Genomic DNA, 16,591 nt, shown 5'->3' with positions numbered 1-16,591 from the left:
ATAGGAAATTTCTCAGGTGTGCAGGTTTCTTTTTTTTTTTTTTTTTTTTTTACGTAGGTAAATCGTCAGTTGACTATCTCCCGCCTTGGGATGGGCGGGAGGGCGTGTCAGACTTTTACTGACTAAGAACCTACGGTGTTCCCATCCTTTGCCTATGTGCCTAGGTCCAAGATCCGGTGGCATTGAGACCTAGGCAGGCACCGGCCCTAAAGGGCCCCGCAAATTATACTGACACTGCTCTTCGAGGCGCGCGTGGAACACTACGCGCCGTACACACGGAAGCCGTTAGGGGTGTTTCGGGCGACGAGCTACCCAATGCTCGTCACCCGACGGTCCGCGCCTACGGAGGCCGACGATCCTCAGCAGACGTTCGACGCCCGCGTCTTGTGCGTCTGCCGTGGCGGATGGGACGTTGGGCGCTTTGGCGCCGTATCCGTTCCGCCACCTCCTTTGCGAGCATCACGTCCTCGCAGAAGGAGGTGACTGCGTCCCACTCTCTCGCCCCGGAGCATGGCTTCTACCAGGCCCCGACGCGAGAGGTCTCCGCCACCGATGGCCGTTGTGAGAACACGGCGGTGCTCAGCCCAAGCTGGGCACACCTCCACCGTATGCTCCACCGTGTCCTCCGGCCGATCCGCACAGTAAAAACACGCGGGCGTATCCTCCACCCGGATCCGATACAGGTACCTGCCGAAGCAGCCGTGACCGGTCAGTACCTGCGTCGTCCGGAATGAGAGGACGCCGTGACGTTTCGTCAGCCACACCTCGAAGAGGGGACTTACCGCCGCTATCGTGGCGTGCCCAGCCAAGGGTTGCGACAGTCGTTGTCGCCATTCCGCCATGAGGTTCTGCCGGAGCTCCGTCCGCCGCGCGGCAATTTGTCGCGGTAGCGGAGCTACGCCCCGGCTCTTCGCCTCCCCGCGCCACACATACAGTGACGCAAGGACCTTCGCCTCGAGACCCCATGGCGGTAGTCCGGCAAGGAGGCCCGCCGCCTCGCAGGAGATCGTGCGGTATCCCCGTATCAGCCGTATGGCCATCGCTCTTTGTGGCGCGTTCAGAAAGCGGCCTTGCCGCCGCGCCACAGCTGCGGACCATACGGGGGCACCGTACAGGGCCATGGACCGCACGACTCCTGCGTAGAGCCGCCGGCAGGGAGCATTTGGCCCCCCCAAGTTTGGCAAAAGACGCCGCATTATGCAGGTGAATTTTACCAACCTGGGAGCCAAAAGGCGGATGTGCTCCTTGAAGTTCCATCGGCTGTCGAGGACGAGTCCCAGGTACTTCATCGTCGACCCGACGCCGATGTGAACCCCCCCCCGCCGTGATCTGGAGACCCGGAGGTGGCGCGTTCCCCGGCCATGAAAGCACATGGCCTCGGATTTGTGCAGCGCCACCTCGAGTCCCAGTTGTCGGATTCTCTCAACGACTGTCGCAACCCCAATTGTAGCCGCGTCGACCGCCGCCTGATGCGACCCCCCGTGAGCCAAAACTAGCGTGTCGTCAGCGTAGCATACCACGCTGACGCCGCTCGGGAGGTCGGTGCGCAGCACCAGTCGTATCCGATGTTCCACAAGAGCGGCCCCAGAACCGAACCCTGGGGAACACCGCACGACATCTCTCGCCTGATCCATTCCCCTTGGCGACCGGGGTAAATGACGGCCCTATCCGTCAAGTAGGCCCCGACAACGCGACGGAGGTAGGTCGGCACCCGGTGATACCGGAGTGCCTCCCTGATACAACTCCAGGGCAGGGTATTAAAGGCATTGGCGATGTCAAGCGACACCGCCAAGACGACCCTACCCCGGGAAACAGCATCCCCCGTCGCGAGAGACCTCACGCGCATGATGGCATCCACAGTAGAGCGCCCTCTACGGAAGCCAAATTGGCTGTCCGCAAGATCCGGCCCAACCCTCGTCAGGTGCCCGACGAGGCGGTCTGAAATAACTCTTTCGAAGAGCTTGCCCACCTCGTCGAGCAGGACGATGGGCCGGTATGCGGACGGACTGTCCGCGGGGCGCCCATGCTTCGCGATGAGGACCAGTTTCCCCGTCTTCCAACGAAGTGGAAACTGGCCCCTCTCCAAACATGCCATGAGGAACCTCTGAAGTCGAGGCCCGAGAGCCCCCAAGGCCAGGACCCAGGCTTTTCCAGGCAAGCCGTCGGGCCCTGGGGCGGTGTTCTTGGCCTTCATCTTGGCCACCGCCACCCTCAAGTCTACCCCGGTCACCGCGGGAACAGTGACGTCGTCGTCGTGGTCCATGCCGGGCGCCGCCGGAGGCGGAGCCATGGGCGGAGGAGCGTGCTCCCCTCGCGCAGGGAACAGAGCGCCAACGACGCCCTCGACCAGTTCCCGCCGGAGACTCTGCGTCAGTGGGGGCGCCCAGATGCGGAGCTTGCTCCGCACCATTTTGTAAGGACGTCCCCACGGGTCTGCGTCAAGAGACTCCAGCAACTCCTGGTGGGCGCGATTCTTAGACTCTAGAATCGCGCCTGGTGAGCGTCTTTTGCGTCTCTGTACCCCTGGTATAGCTCCGCCTCTCGAGCCACCGCATCCACAGGCCGGATGCGGATTTGGCGGTACCTGGTGTACCGGCGTCGCGCGGCATAGCATGCCGCCTGGAGCGATGCCAGCTCCCGCGACCACCAGTACACCTTGCGCCGCGCTTGGCTTCGGCGGACTCGGGGCATTGCCGAGTCGCAGACAGTGGACATAGCCTCCCGGAACCAGTCGGCCTCGTTATTCACATCGTCCGGCCTGACCGGTGCTTGCACCCAGGACTGGACGATGGAGGCTTCCAGGAGGAGCTCCCTGTCCAGCTGTCTCAGCGCCCAACGTGGACCACTTGGGGCCCGTCGGACTGGCGCACTCGAGGGATCGGTGGAGACGTCGAACCGGATATACCGGTGGTCCGATAGCGTCTACACCGCCTCCATTACTCGCCAGTCGACAACACGCTGCGACAATGCGGGGCTGGCAAACGAAATGTCCGCCACGGACTCACCCCGCATCCGCACACACGTGGCGACGGAACCCCGGTTGAGGACGTCCAGGCCAACCTACAAGGCCCAGTCCTCAACCATTCGCCCCCGTACATCCGTGTACCGGGAACCCCAAGCCAGGCTCTTGGCGTTGAAGTCCCCCAGCACGACGACGGGAAGCGAACCGCACTCGATGACGACGTCACTCAACTCCCTGAGGGAGTTGTGGAATTCGGCGAGAGTTCGGCTCGGAGAGAAGTAGCACCCCACTACGACTATCCCTCCGAACCGGGCTGCGACACAACCCTGGCCCCTCTTCACCCTCTCGTGGGTCAGGGTACCGGCGGCGGCCGACGCGATGATGGCCACCGAGCCGCTCAGGTCCTCCACCCAGTCATTCCTGGGCGGGACAAAGTACGGCTCGGAGACCACGGCGATATTAATCGACCACCGCGCCATGCTCTGGAGCAAGAGATCCTGAGCTCTGGCGCAATGGTTGATGTTCGCCTGGAGAAAGCGCAATGGGGCCATTAATGGCATTCCATTGCGCTCTCTCCAAAAGTAGCAGCGGCAGCGCTAGCGGGAGCCGCGGCGGAAGCGGCAGTGGAGGCCGTGGGCCGGCGTTTGCCCCCGGTATTGGCGGGAGCGGCGCAGGCCCTACTCCCCGCCCGGTGTTCGGCTGGCTTGCCAACCGCCGCACAGGCTAAGCAGTGCGGCTTGTCGGCGATGCACGAGCCGATTTTATGACCGGGCTGACCGCAGCGGAAGCACAACGCGCTGCGGTCGACCTCCGAGGTGCACCTTACCCCGACGTGATGTCCGGTCTGACATCGGTAACACCTCAGAGGCTGGGGCTCGAGCAGCTTAACCTGCGCCGACACCCAGCCCACCAAAAACCCTCCGGCCCTCAGCCACCACTTTGGCCGCCGTCACGGGGCAGCTGACCGTGATGGCCAGCATACCCGCATAGTCGGGACGTAGGGCTCCCGGCTTCAGCTCTTCAGCTGAGCATCCCGTAGTCCCGACAATGGCGGCCACCACTTCCTCCACCGTGTGTGCAGGTTTCCTTACGATGTTTTCCTACCAATTATATTAAAATAATATTTTTATAAGCATCATGCATGCTTACGATCTGTATAATTACATTGTTTATTTAAATGTCATGATATGATGTAAAAAATAATAGTATGTATTTTTATTTTGTTGGTTTGGTAAATAAAATATGTGAGCATCGGATGAATCTTCGATACCAATAGCTCAACTTAAATATGGAATTAGGAACATGTAATGTTTCAATTAGTCTGAAAGTTGTAGTCTACCCAAGTATATACAATGTATTTATTCACAATAATTTAATAAAGGATACATTGTTTACCAATTGAATAAATGACTATTTACTATTTGTTGCTAATTGGATTGCCGGCGGGGTGGCGTCGTTCCGAGTACTGAGTAAATTCTTGTGAAATGATCGTAAAACAACATAGATGTTCAATTACTATCTGTCACTGTCTATCGATGTTATTGCAATATTGATTTTTATTGATATGCCGTCGTCTTTATGTTCAGGATAATATTGTATTATATTAGAATTGGATTTGAGTCAATTATGAGTTTTCTTTTAGGGAACATATAAAAGATAATTAGGAATAATCCAGAAGAAACGTGTGTACTTCGATGGGCATTAAAGAAAAGAGGACTAGGTAGGACCATTTCTTAGTAAATTCCATAGAGTGGGGGAAATTAAACAACAAAGGAGCTACACCGTGTCAGTGCCCTGATAGAGTTGGAGTCAGTTGGAGAAGTCTTAGGAGTAATGTTACTCCTAATATAAGGGACGCCTATGGTTTACGAAACGTTGCATCAGCTTCACGTATTCACATAAAAAACAAATCAGGTTATCGAAAACGCTGACGAAAATACACTATCCGTTTTACATAATTTAAAAAGAGCAATTTCAGCCGGAATGCCGCCGCCCAACCGTGATAAAATTGAATTGCAAACTTTATATGTAAAATATGTGTTCTTTTTTCGTATTTTTTTTTGGAATTTCACGTTAATCATCGTATATTATTTGGTAAGAGCCAAAGCAAACGAGTTATATTGATATTAAAAAATCTTGTAAACTTAGATAGATGTTGTACGTTTTATTATAAGTAGAATTTATTCATAGAATTAGAATACAAATATTTATTTCTTCTCAAAAGTAGTTTTTTCATAATTCTAAGCATTCTTAATGTTGCTGATATAGGAAAACAGCATTTTTTTAAATATTCTGAGCTAGATCATGATATTTGTTTAAAATATTTATTTGTATTTATGGTACGAGTCGAGTTACATTTTGTTTTTAACTAAGATATTTTATTACAAATCAATCTTCCGGCTGAAACAAATAAAATCACTATATTTGTTCCTCTATAAACTTATGTAATGGAACGGAAATGGAAAAATAATAGCAACGTCGGTGCATTGACACAACGGGTCGCGCAGTTGCTTCAGTTTTCTGCGAGTGTCAGGTGTATAATAAATAGTGTAGTGTTTCTTGGCAAGAAGTTAATAGCATGGGCGCGACCCTTAAACCTCAATATATATAATATGTCAATGCATGCCGACAGAAAAATAAAAATCGTTTAATCATTTTATAATTGTGTCCCGGCCATGGCGCCAAATTGATGCTAATTGATCGTAAACATTAATAATAAATATAATAGTTGTACTTGAAATTCCGGCTTTCTTATTAAGCGATGTAATACTAAACGCTTACTCTGAAAGTTGTAAGTGCAGGTCTCATGACCAATGATCCTGGCATAAATTTAAAATGGAATAAAAATCCATTGGTTGAGCAAAGCTAAGCATAACTGCTTTCATTTCACATAATGCTGGTAAATTACTACTACACTGAGCGGAGACGAAGAAAGGCATAAAAAAGGCAAAGAAAATTTCCCGATAGCGTCGCAAATCGGAAACCCAGATGTCGCATATTGCTATATCGCTTTTGTGTCGACGGCTTAAGGTCTATTGTAAGCTTATATAGCAAACCTACTGAAGCTATTACTTAGTATTAGTAGTATTTTTTTAGTATAATATTTTTTTATTTTTAAGTCTTATTCTCGTAGCGCAGTTGAATAAAACGTTCAGGAATTACGTTCTTTTTTCAATAATTGTGGTGTCGTCATAATTATAATACCGGGTGACCCAGAAAATAGTGTCAAGCGGAGATCCATAGATAGAGCACCCCTTGGGGTATACGAATCACTCCCATGTATGTTCCGCGATTATTCATAGTTTTAGAGTTATGAATATTTTTCTGAATTTTTGAGAATCAATTCGGTATCTTATTCCCTCGGCCCATTGTAATTGCAATTGGTAAAAGAGTTACACTCACTTTTACAACCCTTAAACCGCAAGAACGAAACATGCTAAATTAATTTACCTTAAATTAAACATAAAAATATGCCAAATGTTTAACTTATAGCTTTCTTGCAGTCAATTTCGGTTAATTAATAAACTAATTAGCCTTAGGAATGATCAGAAGTCAAAAAAAATGTAATTGTATGCATATTTTAAGAATTTCCCATCTCGTTGTCTTCTCTGCTAAATAAATGTGGGTCATCTCAATTAGCCTGCCAACTGTCAATATATTTTTTTATACGTGCATGACTGAGTGATTCCATGGCACCTGATGATAAGTGGAGTGGGGTCCAAGAGAATGGTGACTGACGAGAGATGATTACCCCTTAGCAGTCAACATAATTATACTGGCCTGTTGGAACCAAATATACACAGGCTGATCCCAGCACGCGACACACTTACGCAGGCCATTATGATGGGTTTTAACACCTTGTGTACAGTGGTCGCTATCCGCTACATCTCGGATGTACAATACATCCTACAACCAATGACAATGTTCTTCATGCATTTGCCTGCTCTAACTTTCTATGCTTTAAAGCGTTTGGGTTTAAATTGGATGTTTCTAGCTATATAATTATATTTCTCAAAGCAAAGTGCGTCTTGGTGTAACGATACAAACATTAAATAAAAAACGGTATTTGTCAAATATTTCTTGAATGTAAAATATCTTATTTATATTTTATTCACATTTTTTAATGGAACAAGATTGACGGTGCCCCGAGCTTTAACGTATTATCGCTTCTAAAAATTACTTAGCAGTAAAACTCATTATCCGTAATTAAGATGAACATTGAAATTTTTAATATAATTCGTTTTATACTAAAAAAAGTTTACGAAAACTTGAAAACTTGAAAAACAACTTGAAATACGTAACTAACAATACTGTTTAATTTATTTGAAAATATTTAAAACCGTGTCCTTTGTTACTACCAGGTTGTATTTCTATCCGGTAAAGAATGACTGAATTCAGACTAATACGTTAATTTGATACGTTCATTAAGCCATTGAGGCAATGAGTATAAATGATTATAATTAAAAGCACTTTGCGCTTATATTGTGACCTTTCAGGATGACATTTACAAGATCGAAATGCTCTTAATTAAAATGAATGAAAGATGTTGAAAGCGTTAAGCTTGAGATAAATTGAACCGGACACTTAAAGCATTACAAATATTTCACGCGACATTCTTAAATTATGTTCGTCGTTATTTTATGGCGTTCACTATAAAGACAATATCGCATGTTCTAAGACCATTATTCTTAGTATTCAATAAAAAATCATAAGCTTACAAAATAGCCCATACGTGTGCTATTAATATTTTATGCCAGAATTTGCCTAATTTTCTTTTCCAAGTAAATTAGGCAAGGAAGGTAAAATGGTGAGCCGCGTTTAGTCACGTTTTACGGTTAGTTTTAGTATAACCTACCATACTTGGCCTTCACTAACGATAAGATTAGCTGTAATAAGTAGGTACTAGATTTAATATTCTCTAAGCCTCGACGCCCAAACAAAGATTACACTTTACTTTATAAGAACCTCTTCAGTCAAAACAACCGTACCGAAACACAAAACCTTAATCTCCACAACAATGTGCTAAACTTAATTAAAGCATCACAGAAACAGAAACTAGTTAAAGCTACCTATTATGTACTATGTATTTTGAAATACATTTTATGAAATAAAAAGGTAATATATTTGTGTAGTATTGTCTTGTGTATTTCACAAGTTTAGTGTCTATAGTAAAAATATTTTTTTAAATTTGGTCTACATAGTTTTAAATTTTATAATATTCTTCAAAAAAAATAATAAAATGCCTATTAAGTGATATGTATTTTGTTCAGAACATCATGGCGGTAGTGTGTTGGACAATAGTTAGGCACTATTGTGATTAAGTATATGAAAGTGACAATGCTTACCTCTGTATACAAATGTTCGTGTTCTTTGTGCGAGAGTTGCGCTGGGACGCTGGGCAGGCCCAGATCGTGCGGCGCCGGCGGCGGCCGCTCCGCTCTCGCCTCGGCTAGCCTCAATGCAGCTAATCGTCTGTTCTCTTGTCGCCATGACAATGCCGTAAAACTCTCGAAGTACGAACCGTCCGTCTCTTGTACCCTGGTAATGTAAATTCTCGTGAATAAGCGATACGTAATAGAGCAAACTTATTTTATTCTCTTATCTGTGTGTAGTCCAAATATAATAGGGTTTTTATTTAGGAACTGATTTTAGTACTATAGACAATAAATATTACAAATATGTTTATTTTCTTTATTGTTTTGAATGACGAGATGCGCTTGTCATTTGCCCGATGGTAAGCGATACGACCACTCATAAACAGTAGAAATACTATTTAACACCTTGAACTACAAAGTATAGATATTGTTTGCTATTCAACTGCGCTCGCCATCTTGAGACATGAGATGTTAAGTCTTATTATGTCCAGTAGTTACACTGGCTGCAATGTATATTTACGCCAACATGGAAAATCATACTTGTACGCCGGCTCTTTCTCACGAAACAATGTTATATGAATTTAAATAAAACTTTTATGAATCATAATCTAATGCTGTTGACAGAACAAAGATCGAGACCTTCCTGTCACCTTCACGGAATTGTATTATCCTGGCTATGACGAGGGGAGGCCCCATAAAGACATAATATATAGACGCCGGGTCGTCTATGAAAGCCCTGGCATGCGTGTGACGGTTCGTTTGTTCTTCTGATAAGAGTTCATTTAGTTAGGTACACTTTTAGATAGTGCTATAATCAGGCGCGAGCTTATATGTATTGCCTTACATTCTGCTCACTATCCACTACAATAATGAAAAGGCATTCAGTAGTTTATAAAGGAATTTTTTAATCTAAATGTTTACTAAAATATAGGGAATCTGAAGGCTTAATGATATTTAGTTCTTAGAACCTGTTTTCAGACAGACGAAAATAGCTGCAAAATTTGTCTAGACGAGATGAAAGCTCTCTACACAATCTTGTTATACTGTCCACATTCTTGTCTCCGTTTACTTATTTCGCGCACCCATTTGATTTATCTCTTTTGACTTTTTAGCACAAACAAAAGTAATAAAAATGAACTCGTGCGTCAGAATCGTCTGATATTATTCATCAAACTGAGCAAATCGTGCAAATTGTTTTGGAGGACGATTATGACAGTTGTCAAGCCCCGCCAAACCTAACTTGGCTTGTTCAACCCAGCCGCGACGCGACGTGATGTGTGTGAACGTCGCGCCGTGCTCCCGCCACACTTTCATCACGCTGCGCCATGCCGACAATATCCACAGCCACGCTGTCTGAGTAGCAAAGCAGTATTAGAAATTATAACTTTGTGCTTTATATAAATGAGTAGTGAAACCTTAATAGTAATTATTAGAAAATTTACTTTGTGCTGTGAGTAAAATTTTATGTAAGACGCCGAACAAACATTTCAATTTACAAGAAAGGCAGCCGATGTTATATGGGTTAATTCTAAGAATACCAAACAAATAAAATATTATAGATTAGTTATTCGCGCATTCGCCATATTTGGGAGTTTTGGGCGCATATTTAAGATGCCGCGCAGTACTTTATTTACTGTGGAACCCTGGCACACGGCACAAAATGGCGGAGATGAGCAGTCCAATTTCGTAGTCATACCTACCATACAACTAAGTTACTTATAACTTATAGATGGCGGGGAAAATAATTAATAAATATTCAACTGAATAGCTGACAATGTCTGCGCGCTACGTTATCTCTGGAAAACATGCATATAGGATACAACATGGGCGGACCAACGGGTCGTAAGAGACTTTAAATCCATCCATTGAACGCCTTCGTATAAAGCTTGAAACTACGTAGTTCAAAAATGTAATTAAGTTTTTTTTTTTCAATCCACTTTAATAAGCTCTATTGCGCAACTGCTGTGCTGAATTATTAAAGTTACTCTCATGTATAGTGCCACAAACTTATCTGGCCCGGTGGCCGAAAGAGGAACTAACGAGATCGTTTTGAAAAGTCAATCTGCCTGCCATTCGCTGACATAACAGCGACTTTCTCACCGGGTCAGATAAGTTTGTGGGACTATAGCGTATATTGACAAATATATTGTTACACTCCGCTATCCTAGTCGATGACATCGGGCGTTTCCGGCAGTATTCGGCTGCGCGGCCAGGCTGGCAGAAGAGAAGATACATATGTTACGCGGCGACTATTCCACTATTCTCTGTGGTTGGACGTTGTTAAAAAATTTCTAAAATTGTATTCTGTAATTATTAATATAATGTTTACTGTAAAAACAGAGTTTAACAATATTGATACATATTTTAAAAAGATGTAGGCATTTTATATTATTAAAAGCCTTCTATGTGGTGAATATAATTCCTTGAGTCAGAAATTTTAGAACATGAATAATATACCTTCGTACTTTACTACATTATCCAACTAATTTGAATTTTTCGAGCATGTTATTTTTTACAAATACCAAAAACATTTTATTTTGTTTATTATTAATTTATGGTACAAAAGATGAATTTATTGGAAGATTTCATTGAGTTAGCTATTTTATCCTAGTACACATAAGTTGCATGCTATAAGTGTTCAAAGCGACCGATGTAATTTGCAGCCCAATAATCACGTGAAAAACTATTTTCGTAACTCGCTTGACACTTGCAACAGATAAGTCAGTTTAGAGACGTTAAATTCGATTGGGTAATGTTCAACGCAAACAAAATAAAGTAGACTGGATTGGATGTTCAACGAAGTTTGATATTATGTGACAAGAGAGCCCGGGTCATACGTTTCATGAAGTCACACAACAAAATCTTAAGTATTCCAAAATATATTAATAATGTATCATACTTCGGTATCGGGCAGTACCTACGATTATTACAATATCATAATGTTGAACATTCAAAGTATTCACAATGGAATTGATGACGGAGGATGCATAAAGAACCGTTTCTTCGCATGCATAAGGATTTCAGACAGATGGTGATCTCCAAATAATCTATAATTCAAACAGACTGTTACTTAAGGAGTCGAGTTTATGTAAGTAGTTGATACTTCAGGGGCCTAACTCAGCGACGAGACTTGCGAACAGTGCGTTAACGGTTAAAGAAAAATAAACATCTGTATTATTATTCAAGGATATTAGCATTAAATCTTGTGAATTATTTTAAGCTAAATTGAATACGACGGCGTGGAAAATGTACTGAACCATTGAACACGCTATTCATTGAACAAATGTTCGGCTCACCTAGCTTAACGAACTTCTAATTAGAACCTAAAAACTTTACAGAATTAGTCATTCCCTGATAGTCCAGATTTCATTTATTTACGTAATTTGATGATCAGAATCTACTCTTTTCAGGGATTTGAAAGGATAATTAATTTATTTACTTATGTGAAACAATTTTAGTAGTCTCACATCATACGCAAAAATACAAAGCTCGATTAACTATTAGTTGTAATACAAGTCCTAATAAAGATTATAGTAAATAAATGCGCTTAAAAATGTTGTCTGAATTTTAGCATGGAAAATGCAGTAGGAACTCCTCAAAATAAAATAATCATATTTTTATTAGTATTTTGTTTAATTAGATATGTCCAAAAACTACTACAATTAAAAAATAATTGCACTTTATGTTCGGATAAATTAAAAATGATTAAAACACAAGCAATTGAATCTATTTATAATTTATGTTGTCATGTTTACATGGACAAACATGTTTGAAGTCAATATCTAATTTAAATAGAACATTGATTTTGTTTGTTGTTGTTATTAAGCTTATCTGGAAATATATTGTTTTTTTATTGCTTTTGTAGGAGAACGAACATATTCCATAGATCAGCCTATTATAAAAACATCTCTTCGTTACTTCTCAAAAGCTTTCTGATAGACGCTTACTAACGGCGCGACGTTTTTCCTGCTCGCGTGCCCTTTATACGAGAAATCAATACATTTGTAATTATAAATACAGTTACCTGTTGCACAGCCTGCATAAGACAACATTGTATATGCCATTTCTGTTTTCCCTATACCTTTCATTTCCACAAGTAGGCTAAACACCCTAGGCCCTTGCCTACGCACTCGAGCCCGGCGCGGCGTGCTTTCATTTTCAATTATGAAACGCGTAAACAGTGGCGTTTGTAATAAAAACCTTTTGTTGTTGTAGACCCACAGTTTGCTATTATAATTAAATGTTTCTGTTTTCTTGCACCAACATACTAACAGAGACAGGGAAATTTTATCAGGTGCGGAATAAAAATGGAATTTACTTTGTGTGTTGTTTTATTCAGTACGACAAAATAAAATATTTTACGGTGCTATTCCGTTTGTATTTTCAACGTGTAAAATTGTGGATTGTAGAATTTTACCAACATCTATGTTATTTATCATAACGTCATCATCATCATCAGCCACATGAAGTCCACTGCTGAATATAGGCCTACTATAAAAATTTGCAGACAGAAACTATATAAATTTAATTTAATACTTACTCTGGTTTATGAGAGTTTAAATTATTCTTTGTAATAAAAACATCTTAGATTCTATATACATAAAATAATGTAGCAGGTAATATCAAGGTTTTTATTACTTGTATGCCTGGCTAACGAGTAATAATTTGAATCAATGCTTTTTAACAATATTTACTGCCATACCTATCCCAAATCATCTTATCAAGGTAATATGCAATGCTCAATCCGAAATTGGGCCGCAAACACCCTCAACAAGTTCAGGAAAAAATCGATTACATTTGAAGTGAAAAAAATAAATAAAACGCAATTGGCAATCAAATTTTCTATTCGACCAAATGTGGCTCCCGCTGATAAATTGATTCATCTAACGAATGTCTGCTGCGTCGCCACTCGACGCCCACCTTCTTTATTTATCGACACCATTGCATTAGCATAGCAAAACACTTATTCCAATTTACCTTTTACATCCAATGATAGAATTAAAAAATGCCTTTGATTTTACCGTGCGAAAACCTTTCGTTAAAATGACTCGAAACATATCCTACACTTGCAATGTCTGTGTAAAGAAACAAAAAATAAAACTATAACATGCGTTTATTTTGTTCAATTTGTTATTATATTTACCCACTTCAAAGAAAAGAGGTTATCTATTCAACATAAAAAATGTTTGTTCAACAATAACTTTCTGCCTCAGGATCAGATTTAAATATTTTTTTCTGTAAATTTTGTATAGCTTCCGAATGGTGCTATTTATGTTAATATAGTACTTCGTAGGTACTTCAAAAATGGTGAAGGGTACTCCTCGAAATCAAATAGGATTTTTATTATTATTTTTGTGTTTTTGCATACAATATTTTAAGTTATGTAAGTGTCAGTAGTGTAAGAACGCAATCTAGTTTTTCTACATACATACCTTTACATAACTTGAGGGTCTACCTAATTTATGAATTTGGTAAATTGGATAGGCCTAGTATTCGATTACCACGTCAGACATAGAAATACTATGACGAAGTTTTCAACTCAAAACCAGACGTGAGTTGGACTCCACTAAAATTAAAGTGCTCGATGTGACGATAAGTTCGCTTCCAATCGTTCAGGAAAAGGGCCGACATTAGTTTTAGGGGCCTTAGTTGCAATACTACCTTCAATTCTGGGATGCGGGTGTAAGTATTTTGTTTATATATATAATATAATATATATTCTTTCGAATAGCTTCGAAATTCCTAATTTTCCCAACTAAGTATACTATTTATTTGAAGAAGTTTAAGAAATATCTGTTTACAATATCGAGCTTCGATAAAATAAAAATAAAGGATGTTAAATATCAGCGTTGAGCGTTAATAAGAAATTTCGTCGGCATCTCATCACTATTCCCAGCATGTCCACAGGGCCCTAAAGAGTTGCCGCTTAGATTTACAATTCCCCTCCGTAGAAACAGGTTAATATCCTTTGCGGCCTTGAGATTTCCCCAATAACATTATTGATGATGATGGTGCTCCGAACAGGCTGCAGTCAGGCTGTTTTAAGATTATTGAACTTTTACTATTACTAGGGAAAGAATACGGCAAGTTACAGTTTGTTCAAATATTTTTGCAGCCGGTTTGTTTTACCCTTTTGAGGTACTGACTCTATTGTCCATTTTCATATTTATGAAACATGTTTTTATCCGAAATCCACGCAATAATAAATAAGTTGTAAAGTTTTAAAATTTGATGGAAAGAGGAGCTGCCAAATGTCAATAACAGTGAAATGCGACGTCACCCAGTGCCACCGACCATGACGTTGCGTGAGTGAGAAAAGAACAGCGCGATAATCCCACCACACCCCCTCTTTTGTTCGCAACAATATTTCAAATACAAAATAACTGCTTTAAATTTCAACCAATTTTGATGTTGATTTCACAGAAGAATTTCTTTTTCATGTTATTTTCTGTTACATATAACATATAAAGTAAATCAAATATAAGAAACTACCCTATTGTGTTACATAAACAGAATGTGGAGGATACTTCATAAATTTTGTGTTGAATGAGAGATATTGAGTTTTCTCTATCAAATCAATTTGATTCTACTGTAGTTGATGTGTACATAAAATACTAACAGGACACAATAAGCGATAACGCCTTGTAATAATTATATGAATGATAAAGCTAAAAATACAAGATAAAACACAATAATTGAACAAGCAATTTCATATACCACAGGTTTAATATACGTCAACACCCGTCAGTAATCCTCATCGGCGAGATTAGAGCTGTCCCCTATCGAACAACTAAATGATAGCTGGATAGCAGCCACTTGTTGATCAATATGACTTACCCAGAATTCACTGAGTTGTCCACTTCGGGCCAGGACAAACGTCGCTTGCAGAACGCCATGGTGGGTTTCTCTGGCGGTGGTTGGTTCCTTGGAACCCGGAGTGAGCCTCCTCGACGTGGCGGTGGTGCAGGAGCCAGGCAGTCCAAAGTACGACGGCGAGCGCTTAACGCCGATGCTCCTTCGGTCGGCAACACACGTGGGAAACCTATAAGAATAAGGGTTTTAGGAACGTTTTGTAAGCCTGTGAAAGAAATTGTTTCCTGACGATCTACTTCGAAAAACGAACGTCGAAACGTCGGTCCGAAACGAAGAAACGACGAACTTCGGATTTATCTTTACTACCATATTACTTCGGTTCCGTCACCGTTTTGTAGCTTACCTTAGTGATAGGATCAATTCCCCGTATATTTTATTTTAGAGATAGCAGTGGAACTTTATTTTCGCAGATGGTTTTAAAAAGGGATGGCGAAACCCTATAAGTTCTTACAAATTCCATGTCTGAAATATTGCGATGAACGGATCGGATTCGTAACACTTCGTAGTAACAAAATGTCCGATCCGCCGTCCGAGACTACGGATTTCGCCTCAATCAACAAACAACTCTTTTCCCCCTTTTTAGAAAGATAGAGATTTTTGCTTCACGTAATCAGGCAATCTGTTTGCTGTAATATACTATTATCCAACTCCTCCCTTCTATTTGATTAATTTCGTTGCGGGTTAAGACTAATTAGTGTTCCCTGAAACTCGCCGAGCTTCGTCGCTCGGTGTCATAAAATGTGTGCCTCCGCCGATCCTGGCTTACAGGAGTTGTAGTGGTGGCTGTGAGGGCGGGATAGTCTCGTTAATATACCATATTACTCCTCAGTCTTCTTATTACTTCTAAATCGCAAGAAAGAGGTTTTTATGGTTAGTCGTGGCTATTGTATGCTCCCCGAGAAATAAAATTTTAGTGTGGTGTTTTTTAAAAAAAGTTAAAGTCCATGTTCAAATAGTAATTTTCCATGATTTTCAGTCATTTTAATAAATACTTACCGTCTACAAACTACATGGGTAGATTATGAAATATTCGTAGAATTAAAAATGGCTCCCAAAATGAAATTATAGAAATAGCTTATGAGCGTATGATAACGATATATATGGTACTTGATAGATCATTTTTGACATTTTTGATTTCAATTTTATATACCCACTGGTATACCTATATATTTGAGTTACGACTAAGTAGAGAAAAAAAAAGCAACCTTTTTTCTCTTTAATTAGTCTGTAGTTTTTATAGGTATTTATATAAATCCGCACAAAGTACATGGATAGTTTTAACAAAATTATTTTATTGCTCATTCTTGCACCCAAAATCTCAGCAATTAACACTAAATTCTTCAAAAGTAGTTGACGCCATACAGGTTACGCCTGCAATATG

The 16,591-nt window shown here is 41.5% G+C and overlaps 1 protein-coding gene across 1 annotated transcript in view; it reads right to left on the bottom strand.

The window, feature by feature from the left end:
- Positions 1-16,591, bottom strand: part of LOC115449483 (BAI1-associated protein 3) — an 80,712-nt gene that overhangs the window by 43,212 nt on the left and 20,909 nt on the right. Inside the window, exons 3-4 of the mRNA XM_030177323.2 lie at positions 15,175-15,379; positions 8,308-8,500 (exon numbers count right to left, since the gene is read on the bottom strand). Coding sequence (XP_030033183.1) covers positions 8,308-8,500; positions 15,175-15,379 — 398 coding nt within the window. The remainder of the gene's footprint in view (positions 1-8,307; positions 8,501-15,174; positions 15,380-16,591) is intronic.

The sequence above is a fragment of the Manduca sexta genome, chromosome 15 (genome assembly GCF_014839805.1).
Source record: "Manduca sexta isolate Smith_Timp_Sample1 chromosome 15, JHU_Msex_v1.0, whole genome shotgun sequence".
Lineage (NCBI taxonomy): Eukaryota > Metazoa > Arthropoda > Insecta > Lepidoptera > Sphingidae > Manduca > Manduca sexta.
Note: the sequence above shows the minus strand (reverse complement) of the source record. Positions and strands in the feature narration are given on the sequence as shown.